Source organism: Eimeria tenella, genomic scaffold (genome assembly GCF_000499545.2).
Source record: "Eimeria tenella Houghton genomic scaffold, Eth_scaff2, whole genome shotgun sequence".
Lineage (NCBI taxonomy): Eukaryota > Apicomplexa > Conoidasida > Eucoccidiorida > Eimeriidae > Eimeria > Eimeria tenella.
The window spans coordinates 1049669-1064316 of record NW_013541843.1 but is presented as its reverse complement, the minus strand read 5'-3'; the positions used below and the strand labels follow the sequence as shown (position 1 = coordinate 1064316).

Here is a 14648-nt window from a genome sequence, read left to right as displayed (position 1 = left end):
AGTGATGCGGTCTAAACATGCCTTACTACTGAGCGCTTCGCTTGATGTTTGCAGCCAATGCTGCGCAAAAAACGCAACCTCGCCTAACCTGCCATCGGCACAGCCACGAGGCGAACTCACCAAGCAGAATTCAACCACGTGCTGTCAGCGAGCAACGAACATAGCAATACCTTGATAGCCAGCCAAATTACTAGCTAGCCAGGTTGATCGTACACTGACCAAAGCAGGTCCCAAGCAGATGTGCCAAAGCCCAGCCCTGGCTGTTGCCGGAGTAGACGCTTCAGGCCTCCACTACTGTTCCATTGAAGACCACTTGTGCTGGTCAGTCACCCTCTGAACGTGTTCTTACGCTCGCGTAGAATATGCATCGTCTGCACCTCATCGCCTTCTGGTGCCCTCACTGCCCTCTGTACTTCAGGTTTGTCAACCCTCATAAACGGGTTGTAGGTCTTCTCCTACAGACAGTCAACTAAGCACAGTATTACTGCCTTACCTCGAGTTTTTCTTACTGGTGTACATTCGGCATTTGTAGAGTACTGCGGCGAAGTGGGGAATGTGTAGTTAACCCCACTGGCAAGACGGGCGGAGCAAGATGTATAATGGCGTATGTGACGGGCTCTCTTTAAGAAATCAATTCGACGCCCGTACAAACATTTTACTATTAGCTTGATACGCTTTCCACCCGTGACTACACTTCCGGCCATGTCCGCCGTATCCAGTGCCTGCCACTGTTTCTCGGTGTGAGATTGTATCCATAACGTTAAAACAACTGGTACTAAACGTCACTACCAATAAGAAGACTGGAACCGAACCTCGCCAATGGAAGAGGGTATAGTTGGCTTTCCTGCATTCCGCTGTTGCTGTGCCCACTCGAGCTTATTCTGCACAGCGGGGTTGTTTGGCTCCACACTAGCAGCGAACCTGCAGCAGTTAGACAGCCCTCGCGGGGAGGTGTGCACGTACCAAGAAACTACGCCAGCGAACACCCAGGGATTCAACAGAAAATGTGCTCCATGCAGGTGCAGCTAAGGAGCCACAAGCAAACAAAAACGCTAGGATGTACGAAGGAGGCATTCACAATGCGCGCAAGCGCACACTACGAGCATTAACCAACAAAAAATACCACACCACAGCACTACAGTCAGAAGCAACACAAACGATAGCCAGAGGTCACACAGCAAAATGGAGCCTCTATAAAGGGACACTGGAAAGTGCCATACGCCTTACTGCAGGTTGGCCACGGTGTATTCATGACCGCAGTAGACAAGCGTCTCTGCAGGAAGCTCGCCAATTATCTTCATCAGCGCGCGATGCATTTGCGTAGCATCGCCCTCAAAAAAACGACCACAACCAGCTAGGAACAATGTGTCACCTGCGCATCACCTCACCCCACGCCGGGCGGACAGCTGTCTGCTTACAATTACCACAGGGACGCAATCAAAGAACCATACTGCTAACTCTGAAACCATTCCGCAACTCAGTTCGTTGAACGAGTCATCAAAAGGAAAGATCGAATAAATGCCAAAAAGGATCGTCTATAGCACCAATACGGCAGCAAAAGCAAACAGAAAGCAGTACAAGGATATGATACAAATTGAAGAAGCCAGCTAAGAATACACGAGCACTAAAAAAACCTCAAGTTTTGAACCCTCTGCACAGTAAGGAAATATGAGGTCACCTGTAAAGATGATGGGAGTTGCGTTAGAGTCAGTGCGACTCTCCACGTAGTAAAGCACATGGCCACTCGTGTGACAAGGTGCATGGAGGACCTTCACCAGCAAGTCCCCTGTGAGCCACAATCAACACTATCCACAAAACAAATCACCGATCACCGAAACGCAACAACGCAAGGGCGATGGAAAAGTAAACGCAAAACGCATGTCATAGGAAAAGTCTCCAGAGCAGAGCAAAGTTGTTACTGATGTAAACTTCATCAGTGCCAACCCGTGATCGTCCGCTTCACATTTTCTGCATCAAAGGGACATTTCAGCCTGCCCCGAAATTATACAATGCCAAAAGTATATGAGCTACAGCTCAAAATTTCAGGCCTGCGCAGATGCTCCTACCTATTCTGAAGGTCTCGCCATCGCAAACAGCTTTGGTCCGCCCTGGGGTTTCTTCGTACGCTGAACCAATCACTTCTATTCCTGGGACCAGGGTCTTGATCTGCTCATTTCCGCCTATTAACGTTACAAAAAACGAGAAGAAAGAGAAGTCGCATGACCAAACCTGGACCAAACCTTCAAAACAAGTACACGGAAGCCGGTCTCTGCTCCTTGCATGCAATCTTACACGCCCTTATACCATCACGAACTGCCTAGTCTGCACTACTCAGGACGCGTGCTGAAACTACAGAGCTCTAGCAAGAGATATAGTTTAACGCTCATCTGACAGCTGGCAGTAACAAGGGCCCGACATACCTGAATGGTCAGCATGCCTATGGGTGCATAGACACTTTTGTAGAGTCACGCCATGCTCTTTGGCCGCAGCAATGACCTGTACGTGAACCCAAACTCAGTGGTTGCATGCATTCCATCACCGACAGACTACTGACTCTAAACTCCAGAAACGTGAGCAGTTGCCTTGACAAGAGGCGCCAATCATAATCCCAAGTTCACATGAATCCTCTGCAGCCAGCATGGTCCACCATAAAAAGTACAATGCTACAACAAACGGGTGGGCACTGAAACGACATGGGAATGAGAGTTAGCTCACCTTCTCTGGCTCGGCTGGGTCCACGCAGGCCGCCGTTTTCGTCTTTCTGAGTCACCAAAAATTCCAAAGACTACTCACATTCTTCCTCTCCCAAAAACGCATGGCGTGGGAAAGTCTACTGCTTACGTCCGGGGCCATGGAAAGAAGCTACACGTTGCCTTACTTGTCTATCAGGAGGTATGCGTAGTTGTCCGAAAGTGTCGGGACAGGAATAACTTCAGCGCGGGCCTGCAAAAACAAAACAGCCGGAAACGTTTGCGGCGCAGATGCAATTATGTTTCAAGGAGAAATACCAGATGGTCTAAGGATGTTCTGTACCTGACGCAGTGCGAGAGAAATTTGATCTATCTAGCTAAAGCGAATATTGAACGAGCTTAAGTGCTTCAGCGCACCATTTTAAAAAGTAAAGGTCTGCAGAAAGCAATGCTGCTCTTGGCTGTGGAAAAGCACGCGCCCTGACCCTGCACAGCACCGACGTGAACGAGACCACAGGCACACAGAAGCAGGCATTAAGAATGACCTAACTGCGACGTATGAGTCACACAGTCCCAGGAAAACTGCGGCTGGCGTCTGCAACGCCTCCCTACCGCTGACGTCGCGTGAGGGGACCAGGGGCAACATGGAAGGCGCACGGATTGCGGGAACGCGACTAAGTGGCATAATGTACTTCCCACGATGTGGCACCGTTGAGCCCAAGCTGCAGCTACATGCCGTAACAGGATCATCAGCACCGTACAATAACTGTGGGCTAGCAAAGACACAGAATGCCTAGTGGCAGAAAGATGGGAAACAGGGCACCCTAAGCAACTGCCCAGGTGAAGCTTACGCGAAATGCCTTGATGTCAATTGCAGCCAGTAAAAAAGCACGGCCTGGATATATCATGCGACGCGCAGGGCACAGTCCTGGTTGCGAATCACCCGCGGATGTGAACAGCTGGTGTCGGCTACGCATGCATCTTTGTGCTGTCGTTAGCTAAGAGCTTTTATATGCAAACAAAAATAGCCTGGAATAAAGTACAGTTCCGTCTTTAATGTTTTCACTCACCACGGAACATATATTCAGCTGCAGTGTTTAGGTCATGTACAGCAGCGCCCGCGGGTTGCGAGCGGGACTGTCTTGGATGAGGACAGACGGACAGGCACAGTGCGTCTGTCGGGCCAATTCTTTCCCTTTTTTGCTGTTGCTTTTAATTTGATTGCGCTGCACTGTAGTTTGAAATGGAGAGCCGCAAACGCCCCTTACGCCCTCGAGCCGCGAGATGGACTTGGGTCCTTCTCTCTCTTCTAATTCTCTCATGGGGCGCCGATGTGTCGATTTCTACTCCATTAAGTAAGGAACCATTATATTTTAGCTTCGGAGAACAGATTTGTACGGAGATTTTTCATGAGTACCTTGATGGCGCGTGTGCTGATCGCTGCTGCGATTTGAGACGGGAGATATATTCGAAGTCTTTGGGGTGACCCGTCGACTGTTCCACAATTTTTGAGTCCTGTTTTACATTAACGAAATAAAAAACAGATAGCATAACCCTTAGGCCCAACAGCACTTCCGCAGGACTGCAGGTGTTGCCTCTATGTCTGCTGCTGTCGAATTCCCGTGTTATACTCATAGGGGGCCAACACAGCATAATGGTCTTTATTTCCCTCGTGAATTGCGCCGCAGACCGTGAGGCTGAGTCAGCTTTGCTCGCCCGCGTTGAAGCGAAACATTCTACGTTCCCGACTTACGTCCATGGAATGTCCAAGGCGGGCAGCCCCGTTATCTACAAGCCAAGCCTAAGTGGGCTGCGAGATTTCCGCAGGTTGTTTGTTTTACAGACCGACTCGTACTTAATTGACACGTGGCTGGAGGTGAGAACTACTCACAGACTGGACGTGCTAGTCGGTGCTTTTTGATGTGACGCCGAATCTACCTGCAGATGCCATCTCGGATTGCTGTTTGATGTACTGATTGTGGACAGCTGTGTACATTAATATTGGACTCGATGGGATGGGTTGTGTTTTTGCTCGGTGGGCTTTTGTTTCCACGCAGGAGACAAAGGCGAGTGCTTTCACGTTGGTTCTGGACTTCGGCATGCTTACGAGACGACTGAGAGCACCAACGCTGGATATGTGGGAGTCACTGAGGAACGTCGTGGACCCGCTACCTGCGGAGGCGCGATCGTCCATTGAGCAAATGGTTCACCGAGTGTTCGCACGGTGCGAGGCGGTTGTGGTTGTGAATGCAACCACCTTCTTGAAGCTTTTGAAGCCTGTTATATCTCTGATGGTTCCGGTCAGCAGTGATAAGTTATTTGTCTCCACAGACTACTCGGCGTTGTTTAAAGTAGTGTCTGCCCCGCAGGTTCCCAGACCGTACAACCCCTCTTCCCCCGATGTGCTCAGCAGCAGTGCTCACACAACGCAGCTGTACACTTTGCTGAATGCCCGAGCCCAGGAGGTTCTAGGGCGGCCCTTGCAGATTGATATTCCCGCTGCAATGGCTCCGCCTCCGAAAAAGGTGCAAACAGATAAGGAGCAGCCTCCTGTGGTTCCTTCGCCCAAGCCGATACCGGCACCAGAGGAAAGGACTGTAGCAGAAGCCTTAGAAGTGGACCAAGAGGACCTGTTTGATGATATTGACTAGTGGCTTAATGGGTTTCAGACCGAAGCTGGCCCGAGGCGCACATGGAAATCAAGAACAGCTTAATCAAAAATGCTGCAATGATTTGCATGGGACTCAGCGTGCAGACTGCCCAATGTCTGTGTCATAGCAGTGGCCAGGATTGGCACAGGGGGAGCAGTTCAACTGAGGGCGCCTCCCAGTATGTGAAGCCCTTATGCGCGGCGAAGGTTCGCTCACAGCTAAAAAGCTTACGCACGCGCTGCGCACTGGACAAAGAGGAGCGCACGCACATCAATTAGTGGCCTGTTCACGCGCACATGGGTTGCAGAGGTGGACATGGCAAGGGCTCGTGACACACATCCACAGGCTGTTCATGCCACTTAACCTGCCGGTAACAGTGCGGGGAATGGCTTTTGTTTCTTCTGGCGGCAGCGACACGTACGACCGTGATATATTTTTTAGAGGGAATGTCACTCCTTTATCGAGTCAAGAATGTGCTCTGGATTCACTTTCGAGTAAAGGCGGCGCATCATAACTTGTTGCTCCACAGCAGACCTGCAGCTTTAGATTCATTTTTTTTGGGGATACTGAGTGAATAGGCGATGTTGTCGATGTGGCATTGGGAGTGTAGGTAGGGAGGGAGTAGCGTAGAGCAGCGGGCAAACCACAGCATGTGCGTAACGCCGAAAAGCACTTGCATTTTCAAGGCTTTCGCGTCATCCAGACAACAGGCTGGGGATGGAACATAGACTTGAGCGATACGGATATTTTGTAGTTTTAGGGCGGCGATGTTGGTTTTAGTACGCCGTCGTTGTTAGAAGGAAGATTCACAGACTTGAAGGACGGGCAGATATCTGTAGAACAAGTAACATTTTACACAGAGGAACGCTGCGGTACGTACGTTCCTCCTTCGAGCATGCGGAGGTATGCAAACGATCCCTAGCTCATTAGACTGGAGTGCAGCTGCAGTTCCACTGTTGAAGAGCAGCGTACAAGTTTAGTTCGGCACGTTTGTTTATTAAACGCTTTTCCGCTGATTAAGCCCAAAGGTTCCACTGGATTTTCTAAGCGGCTGTGCAAATGGGTCGTGGCCGATTTGACCACACTGGATGGAGAAGTGCTGACGCAGAGAGAAGAACGAAATAGTCAATCAAACGACAAGATACACCGCAAAGTCCTCCTCGTCCACTGGTCAAAGAGATAGAAGGTATATCACTCACCAGGAGCCAGTGATCAACAGGCGGCATTTCTTGCTCTTCGCATGACCTGTGTGACGCTCATTCCATCAGTGTTGCTCATTGTGCTGAAGAGAAGTCGCATGTATAGTGTGTTCAAAATCATGCGTGCATTGGTGTTAATTGTATTCATGACGTCTGGAGGTAAAAGGAGATGGGTTTATATTGGGGTAGCTTGTTGCATGGGTGTGCATAGGGGTTTGCCGGGTTAGCATGCTTCTTTCCATGATACACTTCTTGCGAACTGTTTGCACTAGGATTGCATTGAATTACTTTTTGCATAATAAATCTCTCCTGATGCACGGAAATTGACATGATGAGATTATCAACCTAAGCTGCGCAAGTGCGACATCTCTACAGCACAGCTAGCAGTACAGGGCAGCGAGTAGCGCGTTCCACGGTTGTTGCTCTATGCATTGTCATCCTGGCTAAGAAAAAAGGTTTATTTAAGAATAGACGTAGCTCCGCTGAGCCATCCAGTAGCGGCACCCAACTTGATTGGAATGTCGAGACAGAAGTAGAGCCAATGGAGATTGACAGTCAGGTAGCGGCTAGTGCTGTCACTTCTGCTGAGGCAGTACCGAATCTACCTATTGATTTTAGAAAGCCATTGACGGCTGCAACTCAGGAAGAATCCTTTGCTGCAATCGGAGAGGCAACTGCGGCTCTCCTGGAAGCTGCTTTCTGCTCCCAAGATACTAAAGTGGTGCAGAAACTTGTCGAAGCACTAACTCTCCTTGAGAAGCCTCAATATGCTGTAGGCGATAGCGAAGATGGAGAGTCTGAAGGTCCGAAAGATGAAGCCGGCAATGCTGTCCCAACTACCCCGCAGCAAGAAACGGAACACGAACCAATACCGCCAACATCAGATTGTACCGTCGCTGGCTTTTTTAGCTTAGAAGCAGTGCCATTTGGCTCTCTCATATTCTCCGGAAGTTTGTCTCTTAGTCAACAAGGGACGCTCAGCTTCGTCGGACCAGGCAAGGGAAAGCCACTCAATGTGATGCCTACACTCTTTACTTCCAGTCATTCCAGTGGATAGTGCGACACAATTAATCAACTGCGTGGACTCCGCTCACGCCAGATTTCCAATGATATTGCTGTCTTTGCTTGAGCAGCTACTGTGCGAATTGAAAATGGTACGAAGTATCACGGCCAGCTTTGCAACCGTATGCGACTTTGCGGGGATGGGAAAATTGAATGGCCCAGTGGAGCCACGTATAAAGGACAGGTAGTTTTCACAACTTCGTAGCACCTCTAAAATACAAAGAGAAGATGAAGGCCCGGAGCTTGCTCAGCCTCATCTGAGCTTGTGACCAGCCATCATTTCTTGAGTGTCAGCACAGCAGACTTGTCTAACTGCTTTTCCGCACGCGAATAGTATGCTCGTTATAGAAACACAACAATACGAAGTATGTAGCTAACTGAAAACAACACAAGCCACACCTTTATGCAAAAAGAGGCTCGTGAACGTTTCTCTTTTGCATAACGCGATAGGTTGCTCAAGGTTTGCGCAATGGAGTTGGTACTTACACGTCAGCAGATGGGTACGGCACAAGAATTGGCACGAACGACATGCATAGATGACTTTGAGGGGCAGAAACTTTGGTAAAATAATTGGTTAGCGGCGCAGAATTCATCGACAGAGTGCTTTGTGCGACTGCGGCGCCTAGAGCACTGCCAGACGTTTGGATCATTTGAAGCTTCTCTGCAGGAGATTCACTTATGAAGGCGAATGGCGCCAAGGGGTGCGCGTCGGCTGGGGGGTCCTAACAAGCACGGACGGCAGCAAATACTCGGGTATTGTACACTAGCTGGCTTCTACCTTTTGTGAAAAACCAGCTACTCTGCAGCTCAATAAGAAGAGGAAAAATGGATTCAAAGACAAACTGACACGTTAAGTACAGATACGCATACTATTCTTCGATTGTACCACATGCAACAAGCGGCCAGAGCTTCTGCATCGCCATGCCACACAGGCGCTGCAAAACCTTTGACGCACTCTAGGATGGGCCTAGCAGCGTGGTCACTCTCCATAGAAAGCAGTACATCGTAATTATGAATGTCTGTCGACAACCTACAGGAGAATGGTTAGCTGGCCGCCGCCACGGTTTCGGAGAACAGATCTATGCTGATGGTAGCAGATACGAGGGACAGTGGGCTGACGGGCTGCAAGATGGGCATGGGGTTATGGCATGGAAGAAATCCGCAGTTCAGTACTGTGGTATGGGCCACGCAACACTTAACACGTTGGCGCTGGTTCTTCTTCGAAATTTGAGCAAAGCAGCATGATCCATAGGCTTCCCAACCAGTACCCGCCACTGCATAGAATTGCTTGGGCAGCATATGATGTAACATGCACACGCGACTTACAGGGCTTAACGCGAATAGACAATCGCAGGACGTGCACAGTATTGAGCACTGGCAATCGTTTCGTTAGGGCCAACTTTCTCGTTTGTTTATTATGCGCTATGCGAAACATGCAGGAGAGTGGAGCAAGGGCACTGTTTCCGGGTGGGGCCGCCAAACTTGGATTGAAGCACCTGACGCAGAAGGCGGAGGCTCATGTAAATGCTTATCATGTTCCCTCCCATTTTGAGTCTGAATAGCTGTTGGCAGGCCGACATGTATAAGTTTAGTTCGCATTTGACCACTGAGACATTCTGATGTCGAGTAAATGCTCCTCGCCGCAGGGAGTGTCGGGCGCAATCTCCAGCAAAACCATTACGAAGGACAATTCCAAGTAGCCTTACACTTCCGCAAGTACTGAGCCCAACTGATCTACGCAGCAACTGTACAAAGCTTGCTCTTCCATAGCGACATCGTGGTCATCCCATCTTCCGTTGCCTGCCTGTGCCTCCCGCTTGCTTCAAGACAAGAGCACCCTTTTGAAGGCAACCAAAATCCTTTTGTTTGCGTTGTGTGAATAGAACGGCCGAAGAGAAGGAGTTGGGGCATTTAGCTACTCTAACGGGGCTAGATATGAGGGTTCATGGGTAGCAGATCAAAAACATGGAATAGGGAAGTTCAAGTCTGAGACTGGAGTGCTGTATGAGGGTAAAAGTAGCGGAACGACTAAAATACACCCTGAGCTACACCCTGAAAAGCCTCAAACGGCCTTCCTCTCAGCCCCCAAATTGAGTGGTCATCTGACGCTGGGGCATTTACTACGCTCCATTTTCACTTTTTAGGCCTATTTGTCTATGACCGGATGGCTGAAGATCCGCCTACTACTCTTGATGACGGCGTGCGAGCGTTTGTTGACCTTTCTACTGCGGAGCAAATAGAAACTTACAGGCATCTTCAGGCGTGCAGTGGACCTGATATTTGGCTACAAGCCTCTGCTTGCGAGCGCCTAGCTGCTAAAACAATTCGAAGCGTCTACCAGACAATGCTCAGGTGAGAACCTTTTGTGAGTGTTTCTAGTCTTTGCACTAATATGTTGTACGGCTTCTCCTTGGCTCGTCGTTTCATAAGAGCTGTGCACAAGTTAATGTACGCAGCCGCTGGACTCTTCTTTCATCCGTGAACCTTCGCACCTTCGACTTCCTGCTGGACTCTTGCTTGCAGAAATGTATGCGTCCTCCGACGGGTTTACGGGGCTTATCGCCGCTCGGCGCCAATGCCTCATAATGACCCTTATATCCTTTCTTGTGCGCAGTTTTGGTACGAGCGGAGCCGAATTGGATGAGTATTTCAGATGCGACAACTATCAATTTGGAAGGCAGCCTGGCATTCTGTTCTGATACTAGTTTGTACAGCGCTGTTTCTATCCACCTTCAGACTAAGTAAACCACACAGCCTTCTGTATGCACGAATCTGACACTTCTCCCCTTGTGACTGCTGCGCCTCAGGTGTCTTGCATTTGATGCTGACCTTTTAAGCCGTTCCTGCTCTCTTTATGATACAGCTAAGGTATAATTGCCTGTGAAGCACATAACTACCAAATTCCCCATGGTTGCACATTGCTCTGCCACCTGAGCCCAATAGATATTATCTTGTTTTGGACAGTGCATTTGTGGCTGTATTCCTTATTCCTTGTCTTCCTTGCAGTTGCTGCTTAGTTCAGGAAGTGATGAGACATTCCAGCGGGCACGGCGCCTTATTGGCAGAGCCCCTACCACTTTGACCGTAATAGAAGCAGAGCGAAGGCGCAGCTCACGTAGCTCTGATATTCAGATCACGGGAATCACAAATTCACTGCAGCATGCTGTCACAACTGCTCAGCAGAACTCGACTCAGCCACAAGATGCATGCGGCACAAGTTCGTGCTCACGAATCAGCACGCTTCCACGCCAGGGACACATTACCAGCTACAGTGCAGCAAGAAAGCCGCGCGCCTACGAAACTATCGCTGAAGACGCTCTTCCTCTTCATCGAAGGCCAGTTCTCTTTCCGGCTTTTCTAAGAGCTCTTGTTTTACTGCTACAAAATCGTCTGCGCGGCCAGAGAAAAAGACACAAGCGTCGAGAAGTGTTACGCACTACAACACCTCATGCACGATTTCGTGAATGCCCCAATCCAGACGATCCTAATTGTTTGAGCTTTGCTTGGATTGAGCTCTGCCGAAAGCTCCGCATTTTTAGTGATGCCCTTGAGAAGCAGATACAGCAGCGCAAAAGCGAGTCACGCGAAAAAACGGGTACTTCAGACGAGCTGCAAGAGCAGCCATTAACAGGAAGCGGTGCTCGGGTGGAAGAGGCAAGCTGTTCTTTGAGTAGCATGTCCAGTGAAAGGCAGCACCTGAGACAGGCCGCGCAGTCTCGCGGGCTACTGCGAAGAAAAGTTTCGTCTTCACAGCAGCCCTTCTCCTCTCCTGCAAGAGGAAACAATTCGAAACAGTCGATGATCCCCGAATTCTCAACAGATGCAACCCTCGCTCCCCTCGACAAAGGGCAAGCTTCAAATGAGAAGATAACAAAAGAATCTAATATGCCAGAGAACCGAACTGCGAAACCTGCAGATGATTTAACACGCACAAGAGATGAAGATACAATTGCAGCGCTTGCAGGCCGTCACGGAGAATTATTCAGCCAAATGGCTGTCGCAGAAGGCTGCTGCATTCTGGATGATCCTCTGCACGGGGCTTTGTTTTCAAATACCAGGAAAGGAGTAGATTCAAGTAAATGCAAAAGCTCCGTTGTGGTATTTGTACACCATTGCATCTGCCCCTCGCACTCCATCCCTTTGCTCGATGGACAACACTGGTCAAAGCCGGCTTCATGTGAGTTTGCTTTGCGCTTAAGCTAGCTTGGAAGATGCGAATTCGGCGGAGATTCCCGGCGCTGCAGTATGCAACGTTCGAACTCTCCTTCGGCTATTCGATGTAATTCAGCGGTAGCTTGCACGGCAGCTCATACCTGTGACGTTGTTGAAGCACAGGGATTAAACCCGAAGGCATTAAACCCTTGAAGTGTTTCTGTTTGCCAGGACACACACCAGAAGTGACGCGCAAAATAATTGACTGGCGCTGCTAACTCGAAAGAGCCCCTTATTCACCATAAATGAATTGCTGAAAATATGAGAGGGCACTAAGGCGCTCCATTATAAAAGGTAGTCGTTTTCACATTTGGGTGGGCGGCACAGGCAGCAGGTCTTCTGTTGCCCAGTGATGGGCGCCATCTAGCAAGCAAAGCAAGTGGGGAACGTACGTGTCAGGCAACTGCTTGGATGCGTTTGGTCGTGGAAGCTTAAGAGCATATCGAGATAAATCCTGTAATGCATGCGGCATAATTTGACTTAGTAGAGTCACAGAGTCATTTTGTGATCTTGTGAAAGGATCAAAAGAGACGCTGTGGTTCGACCGAAAGCATCTCCAAGGTGCCTCCCGTGGGAGAGACAACTTGGGTTTGTTTTGTCATTTTATCAGCTGCACACAAGAGTCGAACCTAATTTAATGAATTGACCGGAGTTGAGCAAGAACATAATTGTGTGTTTTCGAAAATCCGTCTGCTTGCTTCCCCCTGAGTTCTCTATTTGTTCTTATAGGCTCACCCACAAACGCTGTTGCTGGTGGAGGCGGAACAAGAAACAGAAGGAGCAGCTCTGGTGGATCAAGTTTGCACCATATAACATCCGTTAATCGGGGAAGGCATTCTCGATGCGTAGGCACTGCACTAATTTGGATTTTTGATGTATCACTGCTTTGCAGTTGCAAGGTGGTCATTTTTGAATTGAAGATCGGTACGGTTGTGGTGCGGGTGACGCAGAGACCCAGCAAGGTTCCTGAATGGCCTACGTCCCCTGAAGGTGAAGATATAGTCACCAGATTTGCGAAATTAGCTTAAATTCGGAGCCATCTTGAAGGCAGACGATTGAATGTGCATGCGGGCACCGCCCGTCCGCACGTGCATCATTTGTAAATACCATGCCTACTTGCCAAGAAACGGATGTTTTCGTGAAAAAAAAGCTGAATTTCTGGCACAGCCCCATGCTTTACATAAGGCTTGCTTACGATGGTGTTTCCAATATATCTGCTACCTTGTCTGTGTAGAAGCTGCACTCATACTCGGGACGATGCCACTCAAGGCTTTTGCTTTACCAACTCTTGGGGTGGTAGCGCTTTTACTGGAGGTCCTTCCAGCATCCGAATGCGCTAGCGGCAGCTTTAATAAATGTACAAACGAAAATCTGCAGGGGCACAGGCAAGACGAGCTAAATAAACAGGAAGAGGAGGTTGAGGATTGCAACCCGGCTCTCCTAAGTGATGTTACTGTGCGCAAACGTGAAAAAATTCGATGTGACCAGAGACAGCAATTGCTGGTGCTCGCGCGAAAGCAGCATGTTCTGGAGAGACAAATGCGCAAGGGACTGCTTTCATGGAGCGAAGTGGCCAGCTGGAAATTAACTCACATTGAGGTTCAGCGACTCTTCTTGCGCATAGTTCAGTTGAAGGTAAGGTTGTCAATCTACACGAATTAATATGCACGGTATGGCCAAATGGTTATGAAAATCTTTTCCTTCTTGCTTTGATGCCTATAGGTGCAGCCCCCCATTGCTGCCTTGCTTTCATCCGAGCGGCAAGTTCAGGAATTCCTACGACTTCTTGAAGCAGCAATCGTTGTTCCTCTGAAAGATCAGCAGCAAGTCGTGGGGATAACTGTGGAGACACAAGAGCAGCAGCAGGTCGGGCAGCCATACTCTTTGTCAAGCGATGATTCGCCTGCTGTCCGGTGCGAAGCCACTTGCTCAGCCGTGCAAATGGGTGACGGGGAAAATTCGAGATGCTTTTGGGAGGGATACTGTGGCACATTAATGCAAAGGGAGCTGCGCGATTTGCCTTTGATTTTACATGAAGCGCTAAAACCTGATGCAGCTGAGGTGGACGATGAAACTGCGAGTGAAAGTAGCACTCCAGCTGCTTAATTGCCACCTGGCTTCTGCAAACTTTGCTACCCAATAGGGCTGGTTGGGACTTGTACTGTTGAGATCCATGCAGCTGTTTGCTCCCATGATAAACAGTGTGGTTTGCGCACCAATTGTGATGAGCGCCTTTGCGTCGTCCCTTTGAAATGCCCTTCGAAGTCATTGCAGATCAAGGAAAAACTCTGGGATTTCAAAGCAAAAGCAATTTCAGTACCATGCTGCTATGGCATTACATGCAAGCTACAGACGAAATGTACTGTGGCCGGCGCTATGAAGGTGCAATGGCGCGCTGCGAAGCGCTGTGTTTCAATATTGAAAATTTCCAGAATTTGCGAATAAGTAAAAGCCACACCGTCTAAAAAGCCTGTGCAGCTACTGTAACTGCTTCATTGATGCCTGCCTATCTAAAAGTTTATCTAAAAATGCATTCTTGGGGGGCCCTTGTAGTCTAGCTTCCGACAGCCTTGCTAACTTCCAAGTGGAAGGCCGTACTGATGCCGCTTTCGATCATACGTAGCGCACACGACAAGAATGAAGAGCTCTCGTTAGACCTACCCTCTTGTTGCTGTTGAATCGTTTTCAATCAACTAAGAGCATGCAACTAGCTGAGCAGTTGAGTATCGAGTACAAGGCTACAATTTTGTGCAGGCGCTGTTCTATTCGCGTCTCCTTGTCGAAAAAAAACGATTGAAGGGCCCAATCAAAAGCTCACGAACACATCGTGAGTT

At 49.1% G+C, this 14648-nt stretch overlaps 5 protein-coding genes across 5 annotated transcripts; 4 read left to right on the top strand and 1 right to left on the bottom strand.

Moving 5' to 3' along the window:
- Window positions 1–326: 326 nt before the first annotated feature.
- Window positions 327–3110, bottom strand: ETH_00029720 (hydroxyacylglutathione hydrolase, putative; the record flags this gene model as incomplete). Its single annotated transcript, XM_013374372.1, has 9 exons — window positions 327–455; window positions 813–921; window positions 1228–1372; window positions 1679–1786; window positions 2067–2180; window positions 2421–2496; window positions 2716–2761; window positions 2879–2943; window positions 3108–3110. The coding sequence occupies 9 exons, from the start codon at window positions 3108–3110 to the stop codon at window positions 327–329; spliced, it is 795 nt and encodes a 264-aa protein (XP_013229826.1).
- Window positions 3111–4344: 1234 nt separating this feature from the next.
- On the top strand, window positions 4345–5341 carry ETH_00029715 (uncharacterized protein; the record flags this gene model as incomplete). The annotated part of the gene is made up of 2 exons (XM_013374371.1): window positions 4345–4566; window positions 4748–5341. The coding sequence occupies 2 exons, from the start codon at window positions 4345–4347 to the stop codon at window positions 5339–5341; spliced, it is 816 nt and encodes a 271-aa protein (XP_013229825.1).
- Window positions 5342–7081: 1740 nt separating this feature from the next.
- Window positions 7082–7597, top strand: ETH_00029710 (uncharacterized protein; the record flags this gene model as incomplete). The annotated part of the gene is made up of 1 exon (XM_013374370.1): window positions 7082–7597. The coding sequence occupies one exon, from the start codon at window positions 7082–7084 to the stop codon at window positions 7595–7597; it is 516 nt and encodes a 171-aa protein (XP_013229824.1).
- A 2169-nt stretch (window positions 7598–9766) lies between these two features.
- On the top strand, window positions 9767–11805 carry ETH_00029705 (uncharacterized protein; the record flags this gene model as incomplete). Its single annotated transcript, XM_013374369.1, has 2 exons — window positions 9767–9954; window positions 10620–11805. The coding sequence occupies 2 exons, from the start codon at window positions 9767–9769 to the stop codon at window positions 11803–11805; spliced, it is 1374 nt and encodes a 457-aa protein (XP_013229823.1).
- Window positions 11806–13071: 1266 nt separating this feature from the next.
- On the top strand, window positions 13072–13920 carry ETH_00029700 (uncharacterized protein; the record flags this gene model as incomplete). The annotated part of the gene is made up of 2 exons (XM_013374368.1): window positions 13072–13449; window positions 13537–13920. 2 exons carry the CDS (start codon window positions 13072–13074, stop codon window positions 13918–13920), a joined length of 762 nt encoding a protein of 253 aa, XP_013229822.1.
- Between the last annotated feature and the right edge of the window lie 728 nt (window positions 13921–14648).